This window comes from Tripterygium wilfordii, chromosome 20 (assembly GCF_013401445.1).
Source record: "Tripterygium wilfordii isolate XIE 37 chromosome 20, ASM1340144v1, whole genome shotgun sequence".
In the NCBI taxonomy this organism is placed as follows: domain Eukaryota; kingdom Viridiplantae; phylum Streptophyta; class Magnoliopsida; order Celastrales; family Celastraceae; genus Tripterygium; species Tripterygium wilfordii.
The window spans coordinates 6,847,194-6,866,230 of NC_052251.1; the positions used below are offsets into that span (position 1 = coordinate 6,847,194).

Here is a 19,037-nt window from a genome sequence, read left to right on the forward strand (position 1 = left end):
ATGAATTCAATTGAAGGATTTGGGTTTGTTGGTGCTTTAATCCCCCACAAGCTATGCCTGGTGAAGGATCTGATCATTCCTCCTGATTTCAAGCTTTCTGGTTTTACTCTCTTCGATAGTACTGGAATTCCTCTAGATCATCTGACCATGTATTGTCGGAGAATGTAGCCATATGTTCACGATGAGAAGATACTGATTCACTTTTTCCAAGAAAGCCTGACAGGGAGTGCAACTCGGTGGTTTACAAGCTTAGATCCGTCTTTTGTTGAGACCTGGGAGGATCTGGCTAATTTGTTTCTTAAGAAGTATTAGTATCATATGGAGAAGGTCCCTACCATCTATGACCTTCAGTGTACTATCATGAAGGAACGAGAAGGTTTTCAGGATTGGGCCCATAGATGGAGAGACCTAGCATCCCAGATACACCCCCTTTTGGCGGAACAAGAACTGGTTAACGCATTCATTGACGCACTCCGAGAACCTAATACATCAAAAATTGCTAGAGGGGGCACGCAGGTTTATGAGAAATGATCTGAGCAGGGGAACATATTGAGAGATGCATACAAAGAGGAAATATCAGCATTAGCATCCCGATGCTTGAGAAGCCAGAATATCAGAAGGGACGGGGGATGAAAAAGAAAGAAAACGAGGTGCATACCGTTAATTATAGCAGTAATCCCACTTATGGATCTTCCAGTTTTGATTACAGGTGATATGAATTTAATTGTAAGCGCAAAAATCGCACAAGTAATAAAGAGATAAGTAAATTATCGTTTCCACCAGGCATGTGTTGGCAATAGAAATCAATGTCAAACAAGCAACAATTATGCAAATTGGGTAAAAAGGATGAGTGGTTGGTTTTGATTTTAACTAAACTAATTAAAAAGAACAAAGAGCAATTAAGTAATCACAAATCTAATCAAAGATGGGAAGCACTAGACTACTTAATTTCATCTCACCTATCCAATTCAACTCCCTTGGTCCCTTAATCCCTAATTCATCTCTCAATAATGACAATCGATTTCCAACCTATTCAATGTTCTATTCCTAGATACATCAAACATATTTTCAATATAAATCCCTGTTGTTCCTAACCATCGGATAAATATATCAAAAACCCTTTAAGAACTATGGAAATCATTTAGCGATTGCACAAGTCACGAACCTATATTCCTATGGTTCATGCACCCCATGTCATCTATAGATTGAGGCAAACCCTAGATATCTCCTTCCGGTCTCAATCTAGGCAACAAAGTATTTAGATGGTGATCAAGCATCCAAAAGCATTAAGCACACCCATAGATAATCAATAAGAGAGAGAAATCAAGAAATAAGGAAACCAAGTTTATTGAATCTTCGAGGTTTGGTTACATTAAGACCCTAGAAAAGAAATCTAGCCACTCATAGAGTCAAGATACATCATCAAGCAATGGAAATCAACCATAAAAACTAAGAAAAAAGAGGAGAGAGAAAACCCCCTTGTGAACTATCTTCTTCTCCAAGCTCCGATGGTGGCCTCCAAGGTAGAGAATGAAACCCAACTCCAAGAACACCCCCAAAACCCTATTTTATGTCCTTTTATACTTTCCCAAACTCTTATGTCGTTTCCAAAATAAGTTGGGGTCATTTTGGCTCAAAAACACGTGAATTCAGAAGTTTTTCACAAAACTGCGCGTGTTGTGAATAGTAAATCCGATCGATTGGACATTGTTCCGATCGATCGGAAATGCAATCTGTCTCCATGAATTCAAGGTTGTTTTGGCAGATCCGATTGATCAGGAATGGCTCCGATCGATCGGAAATCACTTCTGGAGTCCAAACCTTCATTTTGCACTCTTTTCCTCCCTTTCTTGCCTTGGCACCTACAATATGCAAATATAGCTTTCTTAGGCAATATCAACTCTTAATCAAATCAAAATGGGATGAACTTATATATAAAGGATGCACAAATGTATGTATATATTTGGCACATCAAACACCCCCACACTTAATCTTTGCTCGTCCTTGAGCAAATTGAGAATGACTAAAAGAAGGAAAGAGTATTTTCCGTTAAGCTCAAATGAAAAATAAAAAAACTAAGACCAACTCTAAATAAGCAACTAATCTATGCCACTTTCGTAGGGCTCACGATGACACTTAGCATGTGTCACAAGCCTTTAAACCCCTAGGTGCCCCTAGTAGGAGGAGTTGTGTTTCCTGAGGGTTTACCCGAATGATACCCATAAACATTAAACAACTTCAATGCCAAAATTCATGTCATTAACAAGAGTATAAAATGGATTCTCAATTGCAACCTTATCCACACTAACAAACCAAGCATTAGGGCACGCAAATCAATGAAAGCATTCCTTCAAGAATCTTATCTCATCCACTTTGCTTATAAATTCAAGGAATGATGCACATAATGGATTTCACTTGATATTTGGCTTCAAAGTGACATAAACAATGGCCATGTAGTCTTTCAAGAACAATAAGAATCAAAGAGCAAATACAATGAGCATTTATTCATTTGTAAAGCGCACAAATCGCACAAGTAATAAAGAGATGAGTAAATTATTGTTTCCACTAGGGATGTGTTGGCAATAGAAATCAATGTCAAACAAGCAACAATTATGCAAATTAGGTAAAAAGGATGAGTGGTTGGTTTTGATTTAAACTAAACTAATTAAAAAGAACAGAGAGCAATTAAGTAATCACAAATCTAATCAAAGATGGGAAGCACTAGGGTACTTAATTTCACTTCACCTATCCAATTCAACTCACTTGGTCCCTCCCTAAGTCATCTCTGAATAATGACAATCGATTTCCCAACCTATTCAATGTTCTATTCCTAGATACATCAAACGCATTTTCAATATAAATCCCTATTATTCCTAACAATCGGATTAATATATCAAAAACCCATTAAGAACTATGGAAATCATTTAGCGATTACATAAGTCACAAACCTATATTCCTATGGTTCATGCACCCTATGTCATCTATGGCTTGAGGCAAACCCTAGATATCTCCTTCCGGTCTCAATCTAGGCAACAAAGCATTTAGATGGTGATCAAGCATCCAAAAGCATTAAGCACACCCATAGACAATCAATAATAGAGAGAAATCAAGATATAAGGAAACCAAGTTTATTGAATCTTTAAGGTTTGGTTACATTAAGACCCTAGAAAAGAAATCTAGCCACTCATAGAGTCAAGATACATCATGAAACAATGGAAATCAACCATAAAAACTAAGATAAAAGAGGAGAGAGAAAACCCCCTTGTGAACCCTCTTCTTCTCCAAGCTCCAATGGTGGCCTTCAAGGTACAGAATGAAACTCAGCTCCAAGAACCCCCCCAAAACCCTATTTTATGTCCTTTTATACTTTCCCAAACTCTTATGTCGTTTCCAATACAAGTTGGGGTCGTTTTGGCTCAAAAACACGTGAATTGGGAACTTTTTCGCAAAACTACGCGTGCTGTGAATAGTAACTCCGATGGATCGGACACTGTTCTGATCGATCGGAAATGCAATCTGTCTTCACGAATTCAAGGTTGTTTTGGCAGATCCGATCGATCGGGAATGACTCCGATCGATCAAAAATCACTTCTGGAGTCCAAATCTCCTTTCACACTCTTTTCCTCCCTTTCTTGCCTTGACACGTACAATATGCAAATATAGCTTTCTTCGGCAATATCAACTCTTAATCAAATCAAAATGGGATCAACTTATGTATAAAAGATGCACAAATGTATGTATATATTTGGCACATCAACAGGCTGTGGAGCAATGCTCCCAGGCTCTCCAGTCCATATAACCATTACCCAAACTCAAATTCTTACCAACCATCTCATCAAACTTACCAACCACCTCAACAAAATTACCAGCTACCTCAGCAAGCTTACCAACCACCCCGCCAAAATTAGCAAAGCTTTGAAAATAATCCCAGACCCTGAAGGCAGCTAGAACAGTTCACTCCGATGCCCATGACCGATGCCCAATGTTATGACAAGTTATTGCCTAATTCAGCTATTGCACCTATCCCGAGAAGAGGACCCCAAAATCCACCTTACTCTCCTTGGTATAACCCTGAGGTGACATGTGCCTATCACGGGGATTCACCTGGACATTCAATTGAAAATTGTCTGACCTTCAAGAGGATTGTGCAAAATATGGTTAATTCTGGATGGTTGAATTTTGATGGGATCAGGAAGCCCGATGTGACCGCTAATCCTTTGTCGGACATGGCAATGGAGGTACCAATACCGTTGAGGGTTTGGGTGAGTTTAGGAGGATAATTACAGAGGTAACTATGCCTTTAAGTTTGGTGCTGGGTGCTTTGGAAAAGGAGGGACTTATTAAAAGAGAGGAGTTGGACTTGACATTGGGATATGATGACTATGATGAGTTGAAGACTTGTGAATTTCACAAAGGCGTTCAAGGACATTCTCTGGAGAGTTGTTTTCATTTTTAAGCAAGAGTGCAGGATGTGATTGATAGCAAGAAAGTAGTATTTGGGGTAAAGTCAAGGTGTTTGAATGTAATCAATGTTATCGGGGATGAATCCTATAAAGGACCATGGCCTGATGGGTGGGCAAAACCAATTGTCTTGTAGTACTTTTTAGAAGATCAACCAATTCAAAAGTCCACATCCTACAAAGTCTTCTTACGAGAGTGATAAGGTTGTTCCGTGGGTATACGAGAAAAGTGATCTTGGGGTTGCTGTGGATAACATCTCAGGGGTGAGTAGGATAACCCGAACTAGACGGGTTTACTCTCGAGAGGAGTCAAGTGACCCAATCTCAGGAGCGGAAGCTGAAAGGAAAAGGAAGGGAAAAGATGTTGTAGGAGCAGAAGAGAATTTGAGAGATTTGGAAAAAGATCAAATTGTATATGAAGAAATTAAGAAAACAGTGACTGATGGAGAAATTCAAGAGTTTCTAAAGATTTTTCGTCAAAGCGAATATATGATTGTAGATCAGCTGAAAAAGACCCCGATAAAGATTTCCATCTTGGAATTAATCATGAGTTCGGAGCCACACCATAAAGTGTTGTTAAGAATGCTGAATCAAACCTATGTGCTAGAAAGGATACCAACATAATCTTTTGACGGGATCGTCGGAAATGTGTTTGCAACTCACTTGTTATGATTCACTGAAAAGGAGATTCCAGATTAAGGGATGGGCCATAACAAGGCGTTGCATATTTCTGCCATGTGTAGGGGTTTTGAAGTGATAAGTATCTTGATTGACAATGGATCGTCGCTGAATATCCTGCCAAAAGAGACTTTTGATAGGTTGCCAATCGACAGATCCTACTTAAAGCAAGTACCAGTGGTGGCCAAGGCTTTTGATGGAACCAGGAAGGAGATAATGGGGGAGATCGAGGTCCCACTGGAGATTGCAAATGTGACCTTCAATGTTCCTTTTATGATGATGGATATATCGCCTACTTACAATTGCTTGTTAGGGAGACTGTGGATCCATATTGCTGGTGCAGTACCGTCGTCTTTACATTAGAATCTCAAATTTGCTCACGGAGGAAGAATTTTCATTGTTAAGGGCCATTCGGAATGGATGGTGGCTAGCATTTCAAACTCACTCTATATTGATGTGTCCCTGCAGGGGATTGAATGCTCATTCCAGTCCTTTGAGATTGCTACTGCTAGTTTTGTGAAGGAATAGTAACTTTCGGTGCAACCCCGTTTATCGAAAGTGGCTAAGTTTATCGAAAGAATTATGTTGAAGATGGGATTCCGACTAGGAGGAGGTCTGGGGAAAGAGGAGCAGGGGATAAAGAAGCCGATAGTTGTATTGGAACAGGCTGAGCACTGGGGGCTCAGGTACAAGCCAAGTAGAGCTTATAAGGTACAGGCCCAGGCTGAGAAACAGGCAAGGTGAATAGCTCATTTTGAGGGTCGAGAGCTGGATGTTCCGAAAAAGCCGATCCCTTAGCTCTATAACAGTTTCGTTTTTGGAGATTTCTTGGAAAAGGTCAATTTGCTCAACGCAGGGGCAATTCCAAGGATATTGTTCCTTAATCTTCCTGTTGATCAAGTTGAAAGGGATCAAATTGGGGCAAATTTTGGAGAGATGTGTGAGTAGTTTGAGGATTTTCATGTTGTTGTTATAGAGGAGGATCAGAACTTTGTCGCTAAGCCTTATTATGCCGTCCCTTGGCCTCCAGGTTTTGAGCTCAACAACTAGACCAGTTTTGAATTGCTAGTCTCTATCAACAGCCTTCAAGAGTAATCTCTATATGCACTATAATCTGTGGTCCAGCTAACGGCCACTGATTGGGTTTTTGTAATGAGCATGTCTTTACTTTATCTTTGATGAATTCGCATAGTATGGCCTCTGCATGTTTTCGTGTTTCCAATGATCATGCTATGCTCATCGTAAATAAAAATCTTTGTTCAAAATTCTCACATCTATTCACCTTATTTCATCCATCACTTCCAAAATTCCAAATCTCACACATTCCATTTTAACATGACTAAAATTGATGATAATGAAGAAGATGAACCTAATGAACCAGATTTTGGGACACCCATTAACAATGTTGAATCTGACTCCAACATCGAGGATGAATTTGAGATATTGCAAGAAATGTTGAGAAAAGGTAACCAAGAAGAGAAGATAATTCAGTCGCACAAAGAAATAACTAAGGTTGTTAACTTAGGAACTGAAGATCAGAAAAAGGAGGCTAGGATTGGTGCAGCCTTTGAAAGAGAAGATAGGAAAATATGGATAGGTTCGCTGTATGAATACCAAGATTTTTTGCATGGTCATATCAGGATATGCCCGGACTTGATAAGAACATAGTGGTCCATAGATTGCCATTAAAACCAGATTGCCTGCTAGTGAAACAAAAGTTGAGGAGATTGAAGCCGAAGATGCTTTTGAAGATTAGAGATGAAGTAAAAACGTAGTTTGATGCAGGATTCCTTGCTGTGGCAAAATACCCCAAATAGGTTGCAAATATCGTATCAGTCCCGAAAAAGGATGGTAAGGTTCAGATGTGCGTGGATTACAGGGATCTTAATTGAGCGAGTCCGAAGGATGACTTTCCTTTACCCCAAATTGACATATTGGTAGACAACACTGCTAAACATTTCACGTCCTCCTTCATGGATGGATTCTTAGTTTATAATCATATCAAGATGGCACCAGAAGATCGAGAGAAAACCACTTTCATCACTTTATGGGGTACCTTTTGCTACAAAGTCATGCCATTTGGTCTAAAAAATACAGGAGCTACATATCAGCGAGCCATGGTCACTCTGTTTCATGATATGATGCATAAAAAGATTGAGGTGTATGTGGATGACATAATTGCTAAGTCAAAGGAAGATGAAGATCATATGATTGACTTGGAGAAGTTCTTCAAGAGGTTGAGAAGGCACCAATTGAAGTTGAACCCCTCAAAATGCACATTTAGGGCAACCTCAGGGAAGTTGTTGAGTTTTATTGTTAGTGGGAGAGGTATTGAAGTGGATCCGGATAAAGTGAAGATGATTATGGAGATGCCGCCTCCTCGCACTAAGAAAGAAGTCAGAGGTTTCTTGGGAAGACTCAATTATATTGGTAGGTTCATTTCACAATTGACAACTACATGTGAGTCAATTTTTAAGTTACTTCGGAAGAATAACCTGTCAGAATGGAATGAAGAGTGTCAAGGTGCTTTTGAGAGGATCAAACAGTATTTACAAAATCCACCGATCTTGATGCCTCCAATTGCAGGAAAGTCGTTTATCCTCTACTTAACTATATCAGACAATTCGATGGGGTGTATGCTGGGACAACATGATTCATCTGGGAGGATAGAACATGCGATCTACTATTTGAGCAAGAAATTCACCAGTTGTGAGACCAACTACTCCATGTTGGAGAAGACTTGTTGTTCCTTGGCATGGGCTGTGCATAGGCTCAGGCAGTATATGTTGTATCACACTACTTGGTTGATCTCGAGGATGGACCCGATCAAGTATATCTTTGAAAAATCGTCTCCTTCAGGGAGGATTGCAAAATGACAGATGCTATTGTCAGAGTATGATATTTTGTATGTTACTCTGAAAGCGGTCAAGGGAAGTGCAATAGCGGATTACTTAGCAGAGCAGGCAATTGATGATTCTCATCCTATGAATCCAGGGTTCCCAGACGGAGAATCTTGTCCTTAGAGATGGAGAGTCAGAAGGATCCGAATAGATGGGTCATATTGTTTGATGGTGCCTCTAATGTCGTTGGTAGTGGGATTGGGGCTGTGCTTATTTCTCCAGAGGGCAAAGTTCCCCCGTTTATTGCTAAGCTTTATTTCGACTGTACTAACAATGTGTTTGAGTATGAGGCCTGCGCCATGGGAATTCAAGCTGCTATTGATGTTGGGATTAAGAATCTTCAGGTTTGTGGTGACTCTCAATTGGTGATCAAGCAGTTAAGTGACGAATGGGAAACCAGGGATGCCAAGTTAGTCCTTTACTATCAGCATATCAAATAGTTGATCAAGTTTTTCGACTGTGCGGAATTTGATCATATTTCGAGTGAAGAAAACAAGATGGCAAATGCTTTGGCCACTCTAGCAGCCATGTTTGATCTGAACCCTCGAGGAGAAGTGGAGGTTATCAAGATTGAGAAGCGTGAAGTTCAGGCACATTGCTTGAATATAGTAGCAGAACTTGATGGTAAACCCTGGTATTATGATGTGAAGCAATAATTGGAGAAAGGAGAATACCCTCCAGAGGGCTTAGATAATGACAAACGCACCATTAGAAGGCTATCAAGTTCCTTTTTCTTAGATAAAAGTGTGTTATATAAGAGAAGCTCGGGATTTGTACTCCTTCAATGTGTGGACACGGATGGAGCCAAGCATATTATGGAAAAGATTCATGAAGGAATATGTGGTACTCATTCGAGTGGATATTCAATGGCAAGGAAGATATTACGGACAGGCTACTATTGGCTTACCATGGAAAGAGACTGTATTAACTATGCAATCAGATGCCATAAGTGCCAGATTTATGCTGATAAGACTCATGTTCCAGTGAACCCTCTGCATGTATTAGCAGCCCCATGGCTATTTTTGATGTGGGGTATAGATGTTATTGGCCCTATTGAGCCCAAGGCTTTTAACGAACACCACTTCATTCTGGTTGCAATTCATTATTTTACGAAGTGGGTGGAAGCAAATTCTTATGCCAATGTGACAAGTAGTATCATCGTTAGATTTTTGAGAAAAGATATTGTATGCCGTTATGGGGTTCCTAAAAGGATCATTATTGATAATGGCACGAATTTCAATAGCAAGATAGTGAATGATTTCTGTGAGCAATTGAAGATCAAGCATCATAATTCATCTCCTTACTGTCCCAAGATGAACAGGGCCGTTGAGGCGGCCAACAAAAATATCAAGAAGATTATTCAAAAGATGACGGAGAATTATAAAGATTGGAATGAAAAGCTTCCTTTTGCTTTATACGGGTACTGAACTTCGGTGCGTACATCCACTGGTGAAAGTCCTTTCACTTTAGTATACGGGACGGAGGTGGTTTTTCCCACTGAAGTAGAAATTCCCTCGCTAAGAGTGGTGGTGGAGGCCAACTTGGAGGAGACGGAGTGGGGCCGAACTCAATACGAACATCTAAATTTTATTAAGGAGAGAAGATTGGGGGCACTCTGTAGATGACAACTTTACCAAAGACGATTGATAAGAGCACATCATAAGAAGGTTCGTCCTCGTTGTTTCAAATGGGGGGATGTAGTACTGAAGATGATTCAACCGCCTCAAAAAGATCATCGTGGAAAATGGACTCCTACCTATAAGGGACTATATGTGGTGAAGAAAGCATTTTCTGGTGGAGCAGTAATTTTGACAAAGATGGATGGTGATGATTTCCCTCACCCAGTGAATGTCGATATTCCTAGGTGGTATTTCGCGTAAAAAAAAAGAAGAAATCCCGCTAGAGTAAAAACCCGAAAGGGCGCTCTAAGCAAAAATTAGGGACAAAGAAACATCATTGAATTTATCACTGATAAAGTTTTGATAGGAAATATGAATAGTGCATTAGGACATTACTTTTGATAGGAATTTGATTGGATTTTGGCATCCTAAGCTGGAAAGGATCTGAATGAAGAACCTGTAACCGAGGTAAGCATTAACAGAAAAGAGAGGATTGCATTCCTAAGGCATATGCAAAATGAATAATGAAAATTTAGGTGAACTGATAGTCTGGAATTTGGAAGTGTGCATACATGCAAATTTTAGGGAAAAGAATTGGTTGTGGAAACATAAGCAAGGAAAAGGAAAAGCGATAGCTCAAGAATTGGGTTCTGGAACGAGTAAGGGCCTTTACTAATCAAAAAGAGAAGACGCACTAAAAATCTAGAGTCAGAAAGTCAAACCCTACAAGGAAGCAGATTTGGTCTAGCAATTCGCAACTATACACGTGTTTAAGGATGGCAAAGCCTTGAGAGAACATGCATTCATATTTGAACAAAATAGGTCATTACATGCATCATTGCTGCATATTGTTTGCCATTTTTGTATTATGGCAGGTTTATGCAAAAGGTACAGCTTGGACTTAGTCATTTTTCTCAAATCAAAGGCATATCACTTGCTCGAAACATCTTTCTGTTAAGCCAAGCCGGGAATGGCTACAGTGATCCCGAGCATAGATTTCAGCTAAGCAGGGAATGACTACAGTGATCCCGAGCACTTTTTCAACCAAGTCGGGAATGACTACAGTGATCTCGAGCACAAATTTCAGCCAAGTAGGGAATGGCTACAGTAATCCAGAGCACATATTTCAGCCAAGCCGGGAATGGCTACAGTGATCCCGAGCACAGATTTTAGCCAAGCCGGGAATGGCTCCAAATGATCCCGAGCACCATCAGCCAAGTCGGGAATTGCTACAGTGATCCCGAGCATAGATTTCAGCCAAGCCGGGAATGGCTACAGTAATCCTGAGTACAGATTTCAGCCAAGCCGAAAATGGATACAGCGATCCCGAGCACAGATTTTAGCCAAGTCGAGAATGGCTCCAAATGATCCCGAGCACCATAGCCAAGACGGGAATGGCTACAAATGATGCCGAGCACCATCAACCAAGCCGGGAATGACTACAGTGATCTGGAGCACCTTTTCTCAAAATAAAAAGTCTTTTTTAGTCTAGCCGGGAATGGCTATAGTGATCCCGAGCACTTTTTCAATCAAGTCGGGAATGGCTACAGTGATCCCGAGCACTTTTTATGTCAAGCCAGGAATGGCTACAGTGATCCCGAGAACTTTTTCAGCCAAGCCGAGAATTGATACAGTGATCCCGAGCACAGATTTCAGCCAAGCCGGGAATGGCTACAGTGATCCCGAGCACAGATTTCAGACAAGCCGGGAATGGCTACAATGATCCCGAGCACAGATTTAAGCCAAGTCGGGAATGACTACAGTGATCCCGAACACTATTTTAGCGAAGCTAGGAATGGCTCCATTGATCCCGAACATTTTTTCAGTCAAGCCGGGAATGGCTACATTGATTCCGAGTACCTTTCCTCATACTTTCAGTACGAAACTCGGCTAACTACACCTTTGTCTGCCTTTTACTTTATAAAAGGCATACAAAGGGGAGCAGCTGTAGTAACCGGTTTCTGTCTAGTCGAAGAATAATTAATAAAAGCAAAAATATACAAAAATTCAAAAGCCCGTTTCTTAGGCCCACAGGCTTACAAAAATCCAAAGTCCGTTTCTTGTACCCACAAGCCCACAAATATTCAAAAACCATTGGACCCATAAGCCCATAGAGATCCATAATTCATTTCTTGGGCCCAAAACCCATAAAAACTCAAATCTTAGCCCAACGCAACCCAAAAAATATATCTAAAAAATAAAAGAACTAAAAGTAATAATGAACAAAAAAATCTTAAGAGGGAAAAGGTGGTACCTTTATTAGGGTTTTACAAAAGAAAGGAAAAGACGAAAAGGTTAGTCTTGAGGGTTTTAAAAAAGAGAGAAAAATAGGGTTAAAGGGGCATTTTCGGGATTTAAAAGGAAAATACAAGTTAAAGAAGAAAAAGGGGAGTTGCTTTTGGGGAGGAGCCGCACAACACAAGGCAAAAAAAAATTAAAAAATAAAGAAAAAGAGAAAAGCTAGGGGAGAAAGGAGAGACGGGAGAGGTAGAGAAGGGGGGAGAAGAAAAAGGAAAGACAGAGAGGAGATTTTGGGAGAACAATTGCAGCCGCCGCACCTAGTAGACAAATAGGTTTTGGGAAGTGAATCGACCACTGCTGGAGAAGAGATCGGGAGGAGAAAAACCAAAGAGAAATAGCAGAAAAAACGAGAGAAGGTAATGATCCATTCATACTTTAATCGTTGGTATATCTCTTTGTTGTGAGGTTTGACCTGGATGTATTTGTTTGCATGTTGTGTTCATGTCGGGCTATAATGTCTTGGTTTGCTCATTGTACATATCTGCCTTTCATCTATATTTGGTTTTAAAACCTACTTCGATACCCGGTTTTTGTATTATTATTCACTCTCTGGTTTTGACTTTTCTGGTTTGGATCATTGTATGCTGTGTTGATGCCTAGCTTCTGATATAAGACTTTGATACTTGATTTTGATATTTGGCTTTGAAGATACCGATTACTTGCTGTGTTGAAAGTTGATATTGATACTTGATTATGATTTTCCTGGTTTGGATCTTACTTGTTTATGATATTGAAATATGGATCTGCACATTTGCTGTAATACCCGGTTATGATATGTTGGGCTAATGTTGGGGTTTTGATGGCTGGTGTGTAATATTAGGTCTTGAAATCTAGTTTAGATAAAATTATGCTGATAATGATGAATGATTGTGCTATTAAAGATAAGATTGAGGTTATGTTCATGCATGTTTATGTTGATTCTCTAGGTTCAAATCCTTGCTGGTTTCAGATGCCTCTGTTTGTATATATGTATATGATATACACATTTGTGGGTATATGAGTGTATATATCTATGGTTTGTATGTGCGTGTGCGCATATGAATATATAGCATGTGTCTATACGTGTCTATAGCATGGTTCGGGGTATACATGTGTATGTGTATTTATATGCATGGTTTGGCCGTATATGGCATTATGGAATGTATGTTTATATGTGTATATGGATACTTGATGTGAATTTGATCTCTTGATTATATTTGAGTATCCATTAATTTGACCATTCTTTGTGTTTGATGTTGGGTTTGGACCGGGCTTGACCCTACTTGGATTGGAGGACATACTTAGAAGATTTGGACCGGATTTGAGCAACGGGCCCCATGGGCAATATTTCAATTGTTGTATAATATTTTTATTTCTCATTTTTTTATTTTTCCTTTTGTACATAATTGTAAAATGTAAACCTTTGTAATAGGGTAGTGAAAAATGGTGAAAATGCATACATAATATTATAGGATGTTAGGAGCATATAGACATTAGGAATTAATTTTGTGGATGATGATTGCATTAGATTGCATACTTAGGATTTTGAATTCTCACATTATGTCATGATTCTTAGATGTATGCTAAGACTGTTTGAGTGCCATGAAAATAAACGCAACGCGTTAGTCATTGGATTAATCCAAGCAGTCTCACATTAATAAACACATCAAGATTAAATTATAGAATCCTGATGTTTTGTTTAAATACCAATGAGCCTTCAAGATATTGGGTTTCATTGGCATTCATTCAAAATATTTGAATTTCATGGAACCGGAAAGCAAATATGTTTTTAGGGATTAGGAGAACTTATTTGCGGACTCAAATGTGGGTTAAAAGATATTTGGCCCATTCAATGAATGTTAAATGAATTTTTTCTTTTCCCATGAAGAACATAATTATAAGTAAGGCTTGAATTGAACATTTTTCCTTGATTGTGGGTCTTTTTGGTACATCAACCAGTCCCCAAAAATCCATTTTTCAAAAATATCAAAACCCTCTCCAATGTGGGATTTTCCATCAAACCCTATCCAAATAGTCCTTTTTTCCAAACTTATCAAAACCCACTCTAAGTGGGATTTTTATCCAGACCAAGCAAAACAAACATCTTTTGGCCAATCTAGGAATGGCTCTAATGATCTCGTGCACCTTTTTTTCAAAAACCACTCCAAGTGGAATTTTTCATCGAACATTTTTTGGCCAAGTCGGGAATGGCCCCAATGATCCCGTGCATCCTATTTACAATACCCACTCCAAGTGGGATCTTATTCAATTTTTGGCCAAGCCTGGAAAGGTCCTAATGATCCCGTGCACACCTTTTTTTAAATTACCAAAATCACTCCAAGTGGGATTTTATTCATTTTTGGCCAAGCCGAGAATGGTCGCAGTGATCCTATGTACCTTTTTTCCAAATCATTAAAACCCACTCCAAGAGGGATTTTTATTCATTTTTGGTCAAGTCGGTGATGGCCGTAGTGATCCCGCGTACCTTTTTCTCAAAACCACCCCAAGTGGATTTTTCATCACATTCCAATAAAACCCATCAAAATGGGATTTTCAAAATCAAAGCTTGGTCTAAAAATAATGGAACATTTCCACCCATTTGATAATACGCGATTTTTCGGGCATATGGAAATCTCATTAAAATAATTGGGACGTACAATCATTCCTCAAAACAAATTAGAGCCAAATAGGAAAACATGTTTGAAGATAACCGTTTTCGGGAGTTGTGCGGTGCCTAACACCTTCCCCATACTCAATAGACCCCCTTACCCACTTTTCTGGTAGACCAGAACGGATGTCCAATTAAAAATCAATTAGTGGTAACTTCATTGTTTTTCAAGTTGGTTGCTTCAAGAATGAAAATAAGAAAAAGATCTCTCCCAAAAGGCTCTCTCACAACAAGGGTTACATTTATGTGATGATGTATATTTGATTATTATGCATTTGATCTTGAAAAGTTGTCAAATTTGAATTTTGTTCATATTTTATACTTATATCATCCTACACATATCTTATTAAGTGTAGGGTTTAATATAGCTGTTGGAAATAAGATACATACACACATGTATTAGTACGCAGCGGAATACCTGTTGTAGCGCAGATTCACGGATCGAGCTGCTTAGTTCCATGTCGCTTATCGTTGGCACGTCGATGACTAACACGGATCTATGAACACGTCTGGACTCGGGGATCGCTACCAGTGTCCTCCCACTATTCACACCCTAACTAGCCTTGATCACATAGGCGGAAGATCAAAGTTTGAGAGAGAGAGTGTTTACGTATATTATTTGGTGTATCAAATACAAAGGACTAACCTTTGTATTTATAGGCATTTAAGTGATAAGGATGATGTCTCCTAAACTGATTAGGTGACTACTTTATCACTTTAAGATAATATCCAAGAATAAATCAAATACTCAATTTGATTTGGATTGAAGTCTCCTAAACTGATTAGGTGACTACTTTGTCACCTTAAGATAATATATAAGAATAAATCAAATACTCAATTTGATTTATCTCATATATCATTAATTAAGTGGACGTATATCCATATCTCCCACTCTTCCACATAGGACTCTCTCTCAAACGTTGAACAGGTAGTAGGGCGTGCAACCAGACGAAGAAGATTCAACACTAGGTTGAACAGTTACACTAAGTTACCACATAACTAGCGTAACATATCATATAGATATAGTTCGTCTTTTCCCTAGACAGTTTGACCACACCAAACCAAACACTCTCAACCCCTTTTGAGAATAATCTTTGAGCATGCTTGATTTCCACACAGGTACAGGTACTCATCCATGATTACTTTGTTGCAAAAACAATTTGTGATCGCCTGGGCTATGGATTTGTACTATTAAGGCATGTTATCAAACAATCTTCCTTAATGACTCATATCAATTCATCTTTGTTTTAATATTTTCTAGTTGTGCCTTATTCAACGGTAATAATATTCATGGCCGTGTATGACACAATTAAAAAAACACTTCAAACTCCAACTACATGATATAGTCTTAAGTCGTAAGAGCATAAATAATTTTCAAGGCTCACACAAAGACAGATAAGGTGTTTTTCATGTCACTCATTAAGTGGTCGACTTAGCACATATAAAAACATATTACATGCTATGATGAAGCTCCCACTTGCTGGGACGTCACTTGCTCAAACATTATACGGATTTTTCATAGATGTTACACAATCATCCAGCTTAAAATGTCAACTCATGCATTTGGTTCGGCTTTCATAAGGCTTATATGTGGTGATTAATCACACATTCGACTATAAAAATAACCTCATCTCATACTTACTGAGGCGACGTATAAATTAAGCGACTTATGCAAAAATAAACCACACATGTCAGTACTTAAGTGACAACTAGGTTCCTTGTCTCTTTTTGCCAACCACGCAGGTGACAGAACGATCCCCCGTGTGAGTGAGGAGATCGTAGCCTTATCACATTAAATTGTGCCTAAATTTACGGTGTAATAAACATAAACATATTATGAATAATACTTCATTTTATTTCATAAAAAAAAATGAGAATCCAACAAATACCCTTTACATAACTAGAGTCTACATAGACCTATTGTTCTAACATGAAATGAAAACAAATCTCTAGGTATTGCTTTTGTTAACGGGTTAGCTACCATCTCTTCGGTGGAAATGTGTTTAAGGGTAACTTCTTTCTGGTTGACCATAAGTCGAATATTATGATAACGAATATCAATATGCTTTGTCTTCCCATGATATTTGGGATTCTTTGCATACTCTAAGGCGACCATGCTATCGGAGAAAATCTCGACAGGCTTTTTAACCTGAGAGGTAGCCTCAAGATGTCGTAAAAAATGCCTTAATTAGACGGCCTCTGGGACTACAGTTGAACATGCAATGTATGCAGCTTCCATTGTTGATAGAGCGATGCAGCTCTGCTTTTTGCTACACCAAGATATTGCTCCTCCACCAAGGATAAACATATATCGAGAGGTGGATTTTCTTTCGTCTTTATCACTGGCCCAATCAGCGTCACTGAATCCAGTTCGTTTTAGATTTCCTCCACCATATCAGAGGGCTAGATCTGTGGTTCCACGAAAGTAATGAAATATTCTTTTCACGGCTTCCTAGTGGACAAGACCTGAATTACTTTGATATCGGCTCTCTAGGCCAACCGCATTTATGTGATGATGTATCTTTAATTATTATGCATTTGATCTTGGAAAGTTGTCAAATTTGAATTTTGTTCATATTTGATACTTATATCATCCTACACATATCTTATTAAGTGTAGAGTTTAATATAGCGAATTGAATTTGAGTTCCCAATTGGACGGATTCATTCCTAGCGAACTCAAACATCCCAAATCTTTATTACAACGTAAAATTGCAACATTAACATAAATTTGAAATGTAAACAAAATTTATGGCATCTTTAGTTATTGTCGATCAATCTTTAGTAACACTTTCTTGATACCAGAAATTATCAAACCTTATTCAAAAAACGAAAAAAGCAAAAAAGCAAAAGAAAAGCATTCTTACATATATGTCACCAACACTCGTACAAGTTGATATCGACCCGAAGACGAAAGTAAACTTCGCCTTCAAATGCATCAGTCATCAACGTTGCAATCCCTCTGGCCATGAAAAAATCACCAGTGCCACCAATCACTGAAATATCCCTAGTCTTGTTCATCAATGGGTCAGCCCCTGCGAAATTGATACTCCCCGAATGGCTTGTAGAGTTGAACACAAATGAAAAGCCAAGCCAGGCAGTGAAGATTTCTTTCTTGTCATAGACATACAACCCTTGTGCACGCCCGACTGGGGTCGAGTGGAGATTGTTGTCTAATGTGATTGGGTCATCGAACACAACCAAGTCACCAAAATGGTTCTGACCAGCCAATATGGTCTTGTTGCCCCATTTTGGTGTACCAACTATTGCTGATGTTGCATTGTGAGAGTTCTTGCCGTTGTAGATTATGTCATGGAAGTAGAATACCAGATTCCGGCACGGTTTACGAGGCAGGATTTTGGAAGATGGGTGAAGGGCAGAGGATGCGGAGAGTTGGAGTAATAGGTCGACGATCAAGAGGAGTAAAATTGAACATTTAGATGCCATTGCTCAAGGAAATTATGGAATTGAAACTGGTTTTGCTTCCTTATATATATATTATATATATATATATACATGTGTAAAATGTATACATAGATGGATTAGTTAGAAACTTGGCTTTAAAGGCATTGTTTGTGAATGGAGGCTAACTCCACCAAAGGAATCTCCATCTTTATCCACTTGAACTAATTTTTCTCTTTTTGATGACTTGATGTCTACGATTTGGTCCACTCATTTGGTGAATAAATATTAAGTTGTCAAATTGTGGTGGCAGTTAGACAAAACATAAGAATAGTCGTGAAGTTAGATATTCAGTGATAATGACGGATCAAAGTTTTAAAAAACAAGTTTTTAGCAAATTCACAAATTTTCTTAGGAAAAATAATTAATTTTTTTAATATATATATTATGAAATTATGTAAGGTAAAATTTCTTCAAACAATCATTGAACATGTCTATCTTTTTCGGGAATAGTTCTCAAAAAAGACAATATGTCATTTGGGTTATTTGATTGGTTGGTGGATAAGGTCAAATTTGCAATTGGGTAGCTCTAACCTAAAGTAACAGACGTCTATTTATTTTTAGGAATAGACTATCAAACGAACCCAATATATCATTTGAGCGTTCTGAACACCTCTCAAGGGTTCGTTATGTTAGCAAATCTAACCCCCACTCACATCCATGATATCGTATGCTTTAAATTTATTAGTTTCCGTAAATATATCGAGCCCGCATAATTTTGTTTCTCCCTAACCCATATTATTTAATGATACTTGAGTCCAAGAAAAAATGCCTCATCATGTGAGAGAGGGGACTTACTGCTATAAACTCACATCACTTGACTTAGCCAAGCGATGAGGGACAAATAACTCTTGTAAACTCTTCCGCTTTTGTGGGCTGAGTTATGTCAGATCCAATGGGACAAATAACTCTTGTAATACTCCCTTGATCTTGTTGGCTGGATTATGACAGACCCAACTAGTGAACAAGTG

General features: G+C 38.7%; 1 protein-coding gene across 1 annotated transcript; it reads right to left on the reverse strand.

Moving 5' to 3' along the window:
• Window positions 1-17,343: 17,343 nt before the first annotated feature.
• LOC119987336 (disease resistance response protein 206-like) lies at window positions 17,344-18,058 on the reverse strand. The gene has a single exon (XM_038832215.1). It carries the CDS (start codon window positions 18,049-18,051, stop codon window positions 17,479-17,481), a length of 573 nt encoding a protein of 190 aa, XP_038688143.1. The 5' UTR covers window positions 18,052-18,058; the 3' UTR covers window positions 17,344-17,478.
• Window positions 18,059-19,037: the final 979 nt, after the last annotated feature.

Coding starts and splice junctions, on each gene's coding strand:
- LOC119987336 (XM_038832215.1), bottom strand. CDS start 18,051: ATGGCATCTAAATGTTCAATTTTACTCCTCTTGATCGTCGACCTATTA.